Below are 16,413 nucleotides of genomic sequence, written 5' to 3'. Positions count from 1 at the left end.
CATTTGGTGCCAAAAATGTATTCTAAAGCAAATTTTAATTACTTTAGGATTACGCATGCCACAAACACTCTGCTACTATGATTATTATTCATGTTATTTGGGATGCGGTGTTTTGGAACTGCTAAGGGATAATTTACAGATAACCTAGAAAGATTGTATAAGTTTTAGGTGAGGCTTTTGTATTCGTGTTAAACTGGAAAAAAGTTATTATTTTTTTTAAATCTATGACCAGGAGAGCTAAGACACCCCGGAAACCTATCGTGAAAAAGGGGTCCCAAACGAACCTTAAAGATCCAGTTGGGGTAAGGTCTCCCTGTGAATTTATGTGTGTGTTTAAGAAACTTACCTCTTCAGTCCTTTCTGTCTTATGTGTATGCTTGGAAGGGAAGGAAGAAGACATGTGGAAGTATAATCAAATAACATTTAGTTAAATGGATGTACTACATTGTGTAAAACTAGTTCTAGCTGTGAAATTTTCTCCATAGGATTAATTAAATTAGTCCAGTAAAATGAAGTCTTTGGTTGTCAACTGCATACCTTCTGTAATTATAATTTGGAGAGTTAGATAATTAAAAATCTCCAACTGGGTTCATATTCATCCCAGAGAATATGAACTGAGTTCATATGAACCCAGTTCATGCCATACAGTAACTGATGGCATGAGGTGAGTTCCAAACTTCTTGGGACCAAGTTTAATTCAGTCTAATATCTACTCATATTTCAAGTACTTCACTAGTTTCTGGCTTGGGAACTTGCTTTTAAAAGCAAATGTTAAATTATGAAGAAAAAATGAAGCAGGCAAAAAGAATAAGAATTTTAAAACAAAACAGCAAATGGCAAACAAAAAGGATCCTTTGCTCTGAGGTGTTTTAAATCTACCCCTCGCTGCCACTGGAGTGGGTCCCTGGCTCTGAGTTAAGGGAACCAGGTGCTTTGCACACAGCTGAATGAGTTTTCCTCAAGCCCCCTCCCCTGCTTTCAAAAATGTCTCTGTAGGCTGGGTGTGGTGGCTCACGCCTGTAATCCCAGCACTTTGGGAGGCTGAGGCGGGTGGATCACCTGAGGTCAGGAGTTCGAGACCAGCCTGGCCAACATGGCAAAACCCTGTCTCTACTAAAAATACAAAAATTAGCTGGGTGTGGTGGTGGGCGCCTGTAATCCCAGCTACTCGGGAGGCTGACGCAGGAGAATTGCTTGAACCCAGGAGGTTGCAGTGAGCCGAGATCCGGCCATTGCACTCCAGCCTGGGTGACAAGAGAGAAACTCTGTCTCTAAATGAATAAATACATAAATAAAGATGTCTTTGTATATTAAATGTTGGGTTAAGCTGACAAGTTTTTAAATTGACATCCATTTCCAAGAAATTCTAACAGTTTTAAAAAATCTCATTGTGTGTCATGTTGTTGACTTTTAGAGATATTAGTAGTAGTATAACTATTATTTGTGTACAATATAATGGTGAATACACTGCAATTTGATTTTTATTATCAAAATTTATTTTAATTTTGTGTGTATTTAAAGTATTCTTATATCTAATACATGTTTGTATTTGTCAATCTTAAGTAGCAGATTTTAATTTTCATAGCCCTTGGAGATACAGAGCTCGTAAATTGAGAGACTGAATGTTTGTTGAATGAATGAATGAATGAATGAGAAGCTTAAGTGAAAAATCAGGCAAAAGGTCAAACTTTGTTCTTGCAGCACCTTCCCACCTTCCTGTTTCTTCAGGTATACTGTAGGGTGCGCCCACTGGGCTTTCCTGATCAAGAGTGTTGCATAGAAGTGATCAATAACACAACTGTTCAGCTTCATACTCCTGAGGGCTACAGACTCAACCGAAATGGAGACTATAAGGAGGTAATTCTGATTTGGACCAAGTTGTTTTTACTCAATATGTTGTTTCCCGAATGACTTTTACATTTTTAAATGTAACAAAGTTCATTTGTGAGCCCACATTTTCGAAAGACTTATTGACTTCATTATAACCACTGTATCTAAAGTGTTTTTGACTTCTGGGATGCACAGACATACCTTTGGTATGCTGGAATTAGAGGATTGCTTTTAGCAGATAATTTCTTACACTGAGTATTATTGTTTTTTAGAGCATGTGTTAGGGATGATTTAATGTGGAATGATACATGATTGTGCTAGGCAGTTTTATATATACAACTTCATGTGTGGAAATGAAAATAACATTTAATAATAGGCATTGTATACTTGCATCAATGCAGTGTTTTTATTTTTAATAAAATTTTGAGTCAACTCAAAAATATTGTTTAGCAGATGTGCTAAGCTAATAGCTGGAGGGTGGAAGGAGATTTAAAAAAAATGAGCATGACATACTCCTTGCCTTTAGAAAGTTTATAACTTAAGATATATGGTAAACAAATAATTCTCATATAAATAAGAAAGTTAGGTGTGCTAAAGATGAGGGGACTGTGGGAAGGCAGTAGGATTAATTCAGGCTACCATTTCTACTTCTAGCTGTCACTCACTCTTCTGTGCCTACTATTCCTGTGAAATTGCTCTTCAGAAGACTACCAGTGGCCTCTTTGCTGTTAAATTTGATGTATACCTCTTCATCCTCATTATAACCTGTTTGTCAGCAGCACTCTCCTGTCTCCCCCTCCAGCTCTCCTTGTATCTTCAGCTGAAACCTTTTCTCTGGCTCTAAACATTCAACCACTTACTTGATATCTCTGCTTGGATGTCACGTGTGCATCTCAAATTTTACATGCCCAAAAAGGAGTTCTTGATTTTTCTTATTCCCTCACTAAATACTTCCTCCCTTGTTTTCTTCTCAAGGAACGGCACTGTCATCTGTCCAGTTGCTCAAGCCAGAAATCTGGTACCTACCTTTTACTTGTTCCTCCTCATAACTAGTTCATTAGTAGCTCCTATGAGTTATATTCCAACATGTGTCTTGAAACTGTCCTTTCATTTCCATCTCCACTGCCACCACCCTAGTCTGAGCCCCATTATTAATCACTGAGACCAGTGCTACTGTAATGAAGGAGTAGCTTTTTTATTTTTAATGCATCACAGCTGGGACTTTTGTACAACTTGTGCTAGATGGAACTGCCCGTGTGAGTTAGACAACAGGGAACTAGTTCATAATCTCTTCATAGAGATGAGCCTGTTGACTACGTGCTGAAATACTGATAATTGAGCAGTGCCAGATGCCTATAAAACTTTCTAAACATTTGGCGGGGTGCGGTGGCTCATGCCTGCAATCTCAGCACTTTGGGAGGCCAAGGTGAGCGGATCACCTGAGGTCAGGAGTTCAAGACCAGCCTGACCAATATGATGAAACCCTGTCTCTACTAAAAATATAAAAATACAAAAATTAGCTGGGTGTGATGGCGTGTGCCTGTAATCCCAGCTACTCGGGAGCCTGAGACAGGAGAATCACTTGAACCCGGGAGGCGGAGGTTACAGTGAGCCGAGATCGTGCCATTGCACTCCAGCCTGGGCAACAAGAGTGAAATTCCATCTCAAAAAACCAACAAAAAACAACTTTCTAAACATTTAAGTAGTCTGGTAACCGATCTCAGACTGGCATTGGTTTGCTGAGTGTGCTTTGGGTATCATTGACAAGACTGCCAAAGCCCAACTGCCTCCACTTGGAATCTTCTTTAATCCATTTCTACAGAGCAGACAGAGTGATCTTTTAAAATATAAAATCTCATTTTCCTGTTCAAAACCTTTCAAAGAATAAAATCTTTAAACAGACAAAATCCTGCTTCATCTGCCTCCTGTCTCTCCACCTTCATTCATCTTTTAGTATTCATCCAATCCTTTGAGTTTCTTGGATAAGGCAGAATCCTGGCTGTTAGCTGTTGCCTTAACCTGGACTTCTCTTTTTCTGGGTCTTAGCATGGGTCATCATTGGGTTTCAGCTTAAATATCACCTCCTCAGGTTGTATAGACTACCCAATCAGAAACAGCACCCCACAATCCCTCTCCCCTGCTCTGTACTCTGTGTACGTCCTTTACTTAACCACAATCTATTTATTTACTTGTTTATTGTCTTTACCATAATGTAAACTTCCGGGGAATATGTACCTTATATGTTCTGTTCATCAAATAGTAAATGTGGCTTCAGCAAGAATGAGTGGTCTGGGAGGGTTTTATGGAGGAGCAGGTCTTTAAGGATATAATATAGTTAAACACTGATTTACTGAGTTTTACTTCTTTAAGTAAATTTCAACTATGTATAAATAAAGGTATCAAGTAGGTATAAAAAGCTTTGATGGGGATTAAAAATAATCACTGCTTTCTGACAGAAGGCAACATTGTATAACGAAAAGAACATTGCTGCCGGGCATGATGGCTTACACGTGTAATCCCAGCACTTTGGGAGGCTGATGCAGAGGGATCACTTGAGATCAGGAGTTCAAGACCAGCTTGGCCAACATGGCGAAACCCCATCACTACTAAAAATACAAAAATTACCCAGCCTGGTGGCGTGGGCCTGTAATCCCAGCTACTTGGGAGGCTGAGGCAGGAGTATTGCTTGAACCCAGGAGGCAGAGGTTGCAGTGAGCCGAGATCCCGCCACTGCACTCCAGCCTGGGTGACAGAGTGAGACTCTGTTTCAAAAAAAAAAAAGAAACAAAAACATTGCACTAATGATGGCTTTGATACTAATTAACTCCATGGGCTCAGAGAAGTTTCACCTTTGGGCCTCAGTTTTCTTTACCTTGAAAGGAGGAAGTCATTCACGAGGACTGTGAGGTCATCTATGTTCTCAGTATTGGCCTATGTGTATCCTCTCAGTTCCAAGATTCTTTGTTCTTTTTGAACTCTAAAGCTGTTTTTACAGGATATTTTATTAATTGTATTTAGAGAGCCTTGATAATTGAAGTATTCTTGCTTTCTTAAAGGTCACTATTTATTTAAAATGTATTTCATGTAAGAACTCAGAGATGAGATAATATTTACAAGTTTACTTCTGGTTTTAAAATATAGTACATCAAAACGTGGTATTATGCTGCTATGCCATTTTACTTTATGTGTTTTTTGTGGGGTTTTGTTGTTGTTGTTTTTACTTTTAAAATTTTTTATTAGGTGAGCTTGCCCAGGCTGGTCTGTTAACTCCTGGCCTCAAGTGATCCTCCTGCCTCAGCCTTCCAGAGTGCTGGGATTATAGGTGTGAGCAACTATGCCCATACTATGCTATTTTAAATGACACCTTTATAAAGAAGAACTAGGAAACAATAAAGTTGTGTATGACATAATGCTTGTAGATTTCCACAAATCTGTGACAATGAATTGTTATAATACCTTTTGATCTTTGTCACTTAATTAAAACAAAATCAGCCTTAGATTAGAAGCATTAGTGGACTTAAGACTTTTCTACATTTTTGGCTGGGTGTGGTGGCTCATGCCTGTAATCCCAGCACTTTGGAAGGCTGAGGCAGGTGGATCACCTAAGATCAGGAGTTCGACACCAGCCTGACTAACATGGTGAAACCCGTCTCTACTAAATATATAAAAATTAGCTGGGTATGGTGGTGCACGCCTGTAATCCCAGCTACTTGGTAGGCTGAGGCAGGGGAATCGCTTGAACCCAGGAGGCGGAGGTTGCAGTGAGCCGAGATCGTGTCATTGCATTCCAGCCTGGGCAACAAGAGCAAAACTCCGTCTCAAAAAAAAAAAAAAGAATTTTCTACATTTTCTTTAGTAGTTGTGACTGAAAACATTTACCAGTTTATAATTGGTATAATATAGGTATGTTGTGACTTTTTAGTAACTGAAAAACTAAGGGTTCCAACTGTAAAGACCATTTGTATTTTTTCTTTGCATGCTTAGATCTTAAATGTCATAAACACCTTAAGTTTCAGTAGATGTATTTTTAGCCTAGATAATAGTGGAATTCTATTTAGTGCATTTTTTCTCTCTCCACAGACTCAGTATTCATTTAAACAGGTATTTGGCACTCACACCACCCAGAAGGAACTCTTTGATGTTGTGGCTAATCCCTTGGTTGATGATCTCATTCATGGCAAAAATGGTATGATACGACTCTTGGAGTTTTGTTGGATTTTCCTTTTTCTCCTCTTCTGATAAAACTTTTTTGATATTTATATATTTGATTTATGTTTGGCATTGAATCCATGTTTAATTTGTTAGGGTGGTGCTAAACTTGCCTTTTTTGAGCTGGCTAATTGTTAGTGTTTTCTAACGCAGTGAAGAAATATTGTAAGTGGAGAACTTCTAAGATATAACTCATTGTGACTTGCTCCACTGTAGGTCTTCTTTTTACATATGGCGTGACGGGAAGTGGAAAAACTCACACAATGACTGGTTCTCCAGGGGAAGGAGGGCTGCTTCCTCGTTGTTTGGACATGATCTTTAACAGTATAGGGTCATTTCAAGCTAAACGATATGTAAGTATGATTCTTTTGTGTTGTGACTATCTTACTGGACTAAGACACCTATGGATACAGTAGTAGTAAAGAAGAACCAAAGCACTGGATTCATTTTGAAACCTTAACTGTTCCTTAGTTTTTAAACATGTTTCTTACTATTTAATTAAATTCTAAAAAATGTGGTGTGATTTTTTTTTTTTTTTTTTTTGCCCCCACTTCAGGTTTTCAAATCTAATGATAGGAATAGTATGGATATACAGTGTGAGGTTGATGCCTTATTAGAACGTCAGAAAAGAGAAGCTATGCCCAATCCAAAGACTCCTTCTAGCAAGTAAGTAATTATATTTGTCTGCAGCACTGGCCTAGGGGCACAAGATTCTTTCCTTTGGTTTGCCCAGACATGAGGAATGGTGAACATTAAATAGAGAAGTTGACTTTTGTGGGATTAAAGTTAAGGAATGTTCTTAAGTTCTTTGCCCAGATGTTTTCTCTTTGGCTTTGAGCACATTTTGTTTCAATCACTGTTTTAAGAAGGTGCCACTCTGGGTGGGGAGAGGGTATAAAAGCCTTTGTTGTGTGTTCGGGAGGACGTGGGAATACTGTTGGCAAACCATGAGTATGAATAAAGCTGCTTTGTGCATTTCTGCTTGTAATTGCAGATATTTATTGTATCTGTTAGTTTCCCCTTGGGATCATTTACTTTTTTTTTTTTGAGACGGAGTCTCACTCTGTTGCCCAGGGTGGAGTGCAGTGGCATGATCTTGGCTCGCTGCAACCTCTGCCTTCCAGGTTCAGGCGATCCTCCTGCCTCAGCCCCCCAGTAGCTGGGATTACAGGCACATGCCACCATGCCTGGCTAATTTGTATTTTTAGTAGAGACGGGGTTTCGCCATGTTGGCCAGGCTGGTCTCGAGTTCCTGATCTCAGGTGATCCGTCCGCCTCGGCCTTCCAAAGTGCTGGGATTGTATCTGTGAGCCACCATGCCTGGCTGGGATCATTTACTTTTAAAATGGACTTACAACGTATACAATTGAACTTTTTTTTTTTAGACGACAAGTAGATCCAGAGTTTGCAGATATGATAACTGTACACGAATTCTGCAAAGCAGAAGAGGTTGATGAAGATAGTGTCTATGGTGTATTTGTCTCTTATATTGAAATATATAATAATTACATATATGATCTATTGGAAGAGGTGCCGTTTGATCCCATAAAACCCAAGTAAGTAGTGAAGAGAGCCCCTTCTTAGCTGTTAATGTTGGGGAAGTTACTTTGCCTCAAGGAGCTTTAGTTTCTTCAGTTATGAATGAGAATAATGCTTGCATTTGTTTTCAGAATGAAATGATATAATTTGTATATTACGTGGTTTTGTGTTTGAGTACGTTTATTATTAATTAGATATGTACCTGTATTAGGGAACTAGTGGGTTAAAGCATCTAAGGAGAAGAGGGACCCAAATATTCATCTTGGAGATTACTTTTGAAAACTCTGGGCCCTGGGCTATGTTTTGAGAAGGATCTTAATTATATAATTAAGAATGTTTCAAGAACCTAAGACAGTAAAAAGAGTTTTGTAGCCTCTTTAACCACCTGTGTCTTGGTGATTTCTACAGGCTGGAGCCTAAAGCTGTTATCTGTACAAGTAATACTTACATACCTTCTATCATTCATTAATAGGGTGTGGTATCTGCACTATAATTCCACCAGAGTTGAAATACTACTTCCTAGATTTTCTTGGGTCTTGCCTTTCTGAGACGTAAGACTGGTTACCACTTGGCACCACAAATGATAAATCTGCGTTTGTGCCAGAGTTGACCCTGGGATCTTATGTTTAATATTAGTATCTTGTTCCTGAGTTGATGGTTTTGTTTTTAAGCTAAAGGCTTGTCTTTAATGCTGTCTTTATTAGGGCCTCTCAGGACATAAATAATACAAAGACCTGTGGCTTATATTTAACTTTGTATATCTAATGGAACATTATTGGAGAAACAGCTGGATTTAGAAAATCATTAGACTGAGAATACATACCAGTATATCCACTTTTAATTACATGAAAAATTTATGGACTCTGGTTGAGGCCATACTTGATACAAGTATTTCTGTGGTTCTTAGTGAGTCACATTTTGATACAGTTATCTTCACCAGAGTCCTTGAGTTTTCATCACATTGATTGGCAAAAAAATTACAATATGGCTAAGTAAGCTAAATGTAAAAATATTAATACTCTTAATACTAAGAGTTTATGCCAAGGAAGACTCTTTTGCTCTATTTAACCTTTCTTCAAGTGAGAACTTTACAAAGGGACTTATTTCTGGAGTGACCTATCTTTATTTACCCTTGGAATGTTGGTAATAGTAAAAATACTTGGGTTAGGTTGTGGAGCAATACATGGAAGAGTTAAAACCTTGTGAGACAGTTACTTTTTATTTTTTTTTTTTTGAGACAGGGTCTTGCTCTGCCATGTCAACTCACTGCAGCCAACCTCCTGGGTTCAGGTGATCCTCCCGCCTTGGCCTCCTAAGTAGCTGGAACTACAAGCACAAGCCACCATGCCTGGCTAATTTTCTAATTTCTTGTAGAGATAGGAGTGATAGGGATCTCACTATGTTGCCCAGGGTGGTCTCGAACTCCTGGCCTCAAGCAGTCCTCCCACCTTGGCCTCCCAAAGTGCTGGGATTACAAGTGTGAGCCACCATGCCTGGCCTGACAATCACTTTTTATATCAAACTAATTACTTTCCCATTTGTTTTAAAGTGTCAACTGTCTTGACTCTAATCTTGAGTATACCCATTTTCATGTATGCCCATGTGCCAACTTTTTGTTTGGTTTGTTCTAAATGAGATTATTTTCAAAGGATCGTATCTTGGCTTTATTTAGTTATACAAAAGAAGATTGACAAAAGTACCTTGTGTGCTTTGTAACCTTTCTGGGTAACTCCTTAAATGAACTTACAAGGGTGCTTGTTTGGCCCTGAATTCAGATTTAATTTGTTAGGTTGGTGTTAGACCTGCTTTTTTAAGCTAGTTAACTTTTAGTAGTTTTTAATACAATTAAAAACTATTACAAGTGGAGGGTTTTTAAGATATGACTCATTGTGACTGTCACATAGTCTAGACTGAACATGTTGGTGTGAGATGGCTGCTGTAGAAACAGTAACTTCTACCTTATTCCTTTGGTAGGTGGAACAGTTGCAGCACACCCATGAGGAACACAGATTTTGTGTATGTGATGGTGTTGGCTCTTTTCTTAAGGAGAAGGGTGCAGTTATACTATGGTTGGCATTCTGTGGCATGTTTGCATGTAGGTTATTTTCCATTGTCACTGGGCTGACTGCTGTCTCTAAGCCCTCCTTGCTTCCTGAAAAATCTGCTATTGACTATCAGTGATGGTGGCTGGTAAATGTCTCTACCCTCACCATTCACAAGACTTAAGACCAAACAGGTAGCTCTCTTACCCAACCTTCATCTTGTCATACAGTCTAAAACTTCATAAGCCACTTCGAAAGGATTGCCACTCCTGGTATATACCAAACTCTTTCTGAATTTGTTTTCTGCTGTTGCTGAGGAGGTCAGAACTGGTTCTATCTGCGAGTCTTTTCAAATTAGGAAAATACTAGATTTTGATGCTTAACCTGTGCATGTGATGTTGCTGTAATACTACTTTGGTCTCTAAATTGTTTAGTGTATTATTTCATGTGCTTTCTTAGAGCAAATTAGAGCAAAGCTTTTAAAACAAAATTGTTTTCTGTTATCTTGTAACTAATCTTGACTATTTAGCTTTACAATCTTACCTAAGTTTAATATTTCTCTGGAGTATTATACATTATTTATTATAAAATATATATAATTTTCATTAGAAGAATAACATGTCATGTCACTTGGCGTTTTAGTCCTAGTCTTAAATGAAGACACTGGCATCTCATAATTTAGGAGACTAATCTTTTTTTTCTTTCCCATAGACCTCCACAATCTAAATTGCTTCGTGAAGATAAGAACCATAACATGTATGTTGCAGGATGTACAGAAGTTGAAGTGAAATCTACTGAGGAGGCTTTTGAAGTTTTCTGGAGAGGTTAGAAATACCTAGAACTAGAAAAATACAGCCGGGCGCGGTGGCTCACGCTTGTAATCCCAGCACTTTGGGAGGCCGAGGCGGGCGGATCACGAGGTCAGGAGATCGAGACCACGGTGAAACCCCGTCTCTACTAAAAATACAAAAAAAAAAATTAAAAATTAGCCGAGCGTGGTGGCGGGCGCCTGTAGTCCCAGCTACTCGGAGAGGCTGAGGCAGGAGAATGGCGTGAACCCGGGAGGCGGAGCTTGCAGTGAGCCAAGATTGCGCCACTGCACTCCAGCCTGGGTGACAGAGTGAGACTCCATCTCAAAAATACAGAATGATAAATATCACCTAGAGTTGCTACTAAATTTGATGGCAATCTTTTCTGACTTATTAGAAAGCATGTGTAATGAAATGACTGAGTTCAGGTTTGACCAATGATTTCTCTGTTGTCCTAGGCCAGAAAAAGAGACGTATTGCTAATACCCATTTGAATCGTGAGTCCAGCCGTTCCCATAGCGTGTTCAACATTAAATTAGTTCAGGCTCCCTTGGATGCAGATGGAGACAATGTCTTACAGGTAAAGTTGTAGTATGTGGAGTTTTTCTGGTTCTAACTCTATCCTTAATTTTTGGAATTAGAGTAATCCAGCCAACATGGCAAAAACCTGTCTCTAGTAAAATTGGAAAAATCAGCCAGGCATGGTGATGCACCACTCCTGTAATCCCAGCTACTTGTGTGGCTGAGGCAGGAGGATCGCTTGAACCTGGGAGGCAGAGGTACAGTGACCTGAGATCATGCCACTGCACTCCAGCCTGGGTGACAGAGTGAGACCCTGTCTCGAAAAAAAAAGTTAAATTAGAGAGGTTTTATTGCAATGAAGATTGCTCTAGAATAAATATACAGTTGGTTCTCTGTATCTGTGAGTTCTACCTCTATAGATTCAACCGTGGATTGAAAATATTCGAAAATAAAATGCCACCTTTGTGCTGACCATGTACAGACTTTTTTTGGTCATTATTCCTTAAACAATACAGTATAACAACTTGTTACATAGTGTTTACATTGTATTAGATATTATAAGTACTCTAAATATGATTTAAAGTATACAGGAGGGCTGGGTGCGTGCGTGCGTGGCTCATGCCTGTAATCCCAGCACTTTGGGAGGCCAAGGCAGGAGGATCACTTGAGGCCAGGAGTTTGAGACCAGCCTGGACAACAAAACAAGTCTCTTGTCTTTGCAAAAAAATAAAATAAGGCTAAAAAATAAAAAAATAAAAAAATAGAATTTTAGAAAGTGTATGGGAGGATTTGCATAGGTTATATGAAAATACTACACCATTTTATACACAAGACTTGAGCATCCATGGAATTTGGTGTCTGTGAAATTTAGTATCTGTAGGAGATCCTACAACTAATCCCTTGAGGATACCAAGGGATGACTCTGTATGTAGGCGATGACATTAAAAACTTTTTTTCCCCCATTATTATAGTTTTGGGAAGCTGGATATTGAATCTTAGAGCCTGAATTTTGCTGTGAAAAAAGTTTGCAAATCTTTAAAAATCTTTTTGGTAGAAGTGATAAAATAAGACTGATTTTTTCTCTCTGGTGACTCATTCTGTAAGTGGAAATTCAGTTAATGGTTTTAAAATGCCAGTAATTCATTTTTCAGGGTAGGTATAGTTTAGGAAGTGGCCAGTGTTATAAGTTGTTCATCTCTTGGTTGATAGGCCAGTAGGGTCCCCCATATGCAGATCACTATTTACTGCCTGGCCTGCCACACTACAAGGCTTGTGTCAATTAGTAACAGCATTTGAGTCTGAGTATACATAATCTAATAACTGTAACCCATTAAAGTGTAATTTTATTCAAACTGTATCATGAAATTGTGGCGTTATGAAGGTTTATAAGTGACAGGAGTGGTATTGAAGACCTCCAGGGTTTGAATGCTCATTTCTACTTATTTACTGACTAGCTATAATAAAACCTCATTATAAGGTTGTGAGAATTAAAGGAGGCAATGCGTGTGAAGTTCTTAGTCCAGTGCTTAGCTTATAGTCAGCACTCAATAATTGTTAGCTAGAAAATAGTTATAAGGGCCAGGCGCGGTGACTCACGCCTGTAATCCAGCACTTTGGGAGGCCGAGACGGGCGGATCACAAGGTCAGGAGATGGAGACCATCCTGGCCAACATGGCAAAACCCCGTCTCTACTAAAAATACAAAAATTAGCAGGGCATGGTGGCGCATGCCTGGAGTCCCAGCTACTCGGGGCTGAGGCAGGAGAATTGTTTGAACCAGGGAGGCAGAGGTTGTAGTGAGCCAAGATCGCGCCACTGAATTCCAGCCTGGCAACAGAGCGAGACTCTGTCTTAAAAAAAAAAAAAAAATGGTTATAAGTCAGCCTTCCACATACACGTGATTTTCATTGAATCACATCTAATATTACAGCATCAGTTCGGTACCATTTGACTTTCACTTCTTTTTATAAGAATTATCTGCTGGGTGTGGTGGCTCGCCCCTGTGATCCCAAGCACTTTGGGAGGCTGAGGCAGGCGGATCAACTGATGTCAGGAGTTGGAGACCAGCCTGTCCACATGGTGAAACCCTGTCTCTACTAAAAATACAAAAAAAAATGAGCTGGGCATGGTGGCACATGCCTGTAATCCCAGTTACTCGGAAGTCTGAGGCAAGAGAACCGCTTGAACCCAGGATGAGGAGGTGGTAGTGAGCAGAGATGGCGCCACTGCAATCCAGCCGGGAGACAAGTCTCGCTGTGTCTCCCAAAAAAAACAAAAAAGAATTATTTATAGCATTATGAAATTATAAGATTATTAAATATCTGATTATAGAAGAATTTAGGATAATCCTGTTCTAGACTCTTACTCAGCAAATATCTGCTGAGTTCCTACTGAGTGGTAGGCACTGTGCAGCATGCTGGTGATAAGGTAGTAAAAGACAGAGTCCCTGCTCTCAGGGAGCTTACTGTCTGATGCAGAAGGAAGACCAGCCAATTGACAAGTAATCATTAATGTCATGAGTATATTTATCATACTCTTAGCAAATTCTCCCCTAAAATATGTATCCTTTGCCTGTCCTGTGCATTTTGTACTGTGCAAATGTTCATTAAGACTTAGCTTCTTGATATGAATCTATTTAAAGAACATTGTAAACCAGTTATAACCCATTTTAAGTTATTGGCTTTGTGATCTTTTTAGGAAAAAGAACAAATCACTATAAGTCAGTTGTCCTTGGTAGATCTTGCTGGAAGTGAAAGAACTAACCGGACCAGAGCAGAAGGGAACAGATTACGTGAAGCTGGTGAGTAAAGTATAGTATTTATTTATTGCTACAACTTTCAGAAACTTGCAATGCCAGTTTATTATCTACTTATCAATGGGTGGTTCTTTGTCTTTTGTTTTGTTTTGTTTTTTAATTTTTATTTTATTGAGACGGTCTTACTCTGTTACCCAGGATGGAATGCAGTGGTGTGATCATGGCTCATTGCAGCCTCAAACTCCTGGGCTCAATTGATTCTCCCATTGTAGCCTTCTGAGTAGATGGGACTACAGGTATGCACCACCATGTCTGTCTAATTTTTAAAAATTTTTTGTAGAGATAGGGTCTCCTTATGTTGCCCAGGCTGGTCTCAAATTCCTGGGCTCTAGTAATCTCTCACCTTGGCTGCCCCAAAGTCTTGGGATTACAGGAATGAGCCACTGTAACCGGCCTTGATCGTGGTTTAAGCACAATTGTCCTCCATTAGATAATTTAGAGACTAAGTTTATAGTTAGGCTGGTTTGGTATCAATCTATTACAATACATTGATTTCTTTAAGAATGAGGAAAGTTGTATTCAATTAGTCTGGGTGCAGTGGCTCACACCTGTAATCCTGGCAATTTGGGAAGCCAAGGCATGTGGATCACTTGAGCCCAGGAGTTCAAGACCAGCCTTGGCAACATGATGAAACCCCATCTATACAAAAAATTAGCTGGGTGTGGTGCATCTATAGTTCCAAGCTACTTGGAGGCTGAGGTGGGAGAATTGCTTGAGCCCTGGAGGTCAAGACTGCAGCGATCCCTGATCTCACCACTGTACTCAAGCCTGGGCAACAGAGAACCTGTCGCAACAACAACAACAACAACAAAAAAGGAGTCTATTTTTAGTGTTGTAGGTCAGTATTGGGGCCTTGAAATGTTATTTCAATATTTATTAGTGGTAAAAATTGGCTACTAGAGATGGGAAAATTCTGAACACAAGCCAATTGAAGGCTTTAAATATATATATATAGCCAATCTGTATATGTGTTTTTTAAAATCCATGCATGTTATGTCCTGTTGCCTTTTTGTAGTTTTTTAAAAATTAATATATCATAGTTGTACATACTTTTTGGGTATATGTGATATTTTGATAGATGTATACAGTGTGATCAAATCAGTAATTGGGTTTTCTGTCACCTTGCATGTTGTGTTTTATGTTAATAAACATGTATTGAGTACCTACTGTGTACCAGGAATTAAACACAGATACAAAGGACACAGTCCTGCTGGAGAGAGCCCATCCTAATAGAGGAGATCAGGACATAAACTAGATTGTTTGAGTAGAGTATGATGAGAGTGCAGGGTAGGGCTGCCTAAACCAATCTGGGAGTGGGAAGGTGAAAAATTGAGTAGGAGTGAGCTGTATGAAGAAGGATAGGATTAAAGGCAACGTTCCTATCCCAGGAGGCAGTTGCTTGGTCCTGAGATAATATGGCAGAGTCAAAGTAGCTGAACTAGAGGATACAAGTTGGTGAACTATGAGAACTGAGGCAGGAGAGCAAGGCAAGGTCATGAAGACCCTTGTCTGTCATATCTAGAAGTTTGAATTTTATCTTGAAGGAATAATGTTAGCTGCCAACTATTAAGGGTCTAGTGTGTATCATAGTATCCACACACTAGATAGGTAGGATTGTATCACACTCATTTTTCAGATGAGGAAATAGGTTTGGGAAGGTTAATTTTCTCAAGGCTGGAGCCAGGTTGGTTGGACTCTCACAGCTTGTGTCTTTATTCTATGTCATACAGCCTCCCCTTAAAGAAGGATTAGTCTTTTAGAAAGATCGTTTTGCCAGTGTAGAGAAATAATTTACCAGGGGTGAAACTAAATATATGAAAGAGCAGTTAGGAGCCTTTTGCAGCAATTCAGGTAAGCAATTGTGTGACCTGGAGGCAAAGGTCAGACAATACGGAGAGCTAGTTAGGAAGTAGGTCCAGCTGGATGTGGAGAATAAGGAGATGTTTGATTGAGGAGAAGCGGTTTTCGGAGCAGGTATAGGCAGTTAATGAGTTGCGTTTGAAATATTCGATTTATACAAGTGAAAGTGCCTTGCAATTGGATGCAGAGGTACATGGATTTGGAAGGAGAGAGATTTTGATTTGAGATTTATAGGTTTAGGCTTTGCCAATAGAGAAATGATTGAAGCAGTTGGGTGAGGTAAGATAATTCATAGCGAATGGAGAGGAACAAACTGAGACCAGAAGCTTGAGGAACAACAAGCCCTTGATTATTAGCTTGGGACGGACAGAGAAGGGTGATAGCTAAAAGGGATTTGAGGGATTATGAAATGATGAAAAAATACACACACACATTATATATGTACATTAGAAGATAGTAAAGACTTGAGTTTCTTCATATGCTGAAGAGATGATGTTTAAGTCCAGTGGTGAGAAATGGGGCCTTTAGAGCTGCCTCTACCCTGGGCCAAAGGACTCAATTTGTCAGAATCACTTGAATTTGATGAGAGTGGGCTGTGTGTGTGCTGTCATTGTCTACCCAGTGCCGCTTACCTACTAGGTGTTAATAATGAAGTGGTGATTATTGGTGAAGCAAGATCCCAGAAGAGGCAGGAAAATCTGAATCTAGATCCAAGAGGAAGGATTAACTTTGATGGGACAAGAGCTGGGTTGGGAAGAAAGTAAAAACTTGAAGTTTTGGATGCTTTG

At 39.3% G+C, this 16,413-nt stretch overlaps 1 protein-coding gene across 4 annotated transcripts in view; it reads left to right on the top strand.

The window, feature by feature from the left end:
• KIF23 (kinesin family member 23) overlaps window positions 1-16,413 on the top strand; it is a 34,595-nt gene that overhangs the window by 1,479 nt on the left and 16,703 nt on the right. For 2 of the 4 annotated variants that reach the window (XM_055277968.2, XM_055277966.2), the window contains exons 2-11: window positions 233-302; window positions 1,729-1,857; window positions 5,911-6,016; window positions 6,256-6,392; window positions 6,596-6,705; window positions 7,425-7,595; window positions 9,553-9,594; window positions 10,332-10,444; window positions 10,888-11,009; window positions 13,648-13,750. In XM_055277968.2, coding sequence (XP_055133943.1) covers window positions 233-302; window positions 1,729-1,857; window positions 5,911-6,016; window positions 6,256-6,392; window positions 6,596-6,705; window positions 7,425-7,595; window positions 9,553-9,594; window positions 10,332-10,444; window positions 10,888-11,009; window positions 13,648-13,750 — 1,103 coding nt within the window. The remainder of the gene's footprint in view (window positions 1-232; window positions 303-1,728; window positions 1,858-5,910; window positions 6,017-6,255; window positions 6,393-6,595; window positions 6,706-7,424; window positions 7,596-9,552; window positions 9,595-10,331; window positions 10,445-10,887; window positions 11,010-13,647; window positions 13,751-16,413) is intronic. The other 2 variants (XM_055277969.2, XM_055277967.2) reach the window with 1 other exon arrangement.

This window comes from Symphalangus syndactylus, chromosome 5 (assembly GCF_028878055.3).
Source record: "Symphalangus syndactylus isolate Jambi chromosome 5, NHGRI_mSymSyn1-v2.1_pri, whole genome shotgun sequence".
NCBI classification, from domain to species: Eukaryota; Metazoa; Chordata; class Mammalia; order Primates; family Hylobatidae; genus Symphalangus; species Symphalangus syndactylus.
The sequence above is the reverse complement of the archived record's forward strand: the minus strand, read 5'-3'. Positions and strand labels throughout refer to the sequence as shown.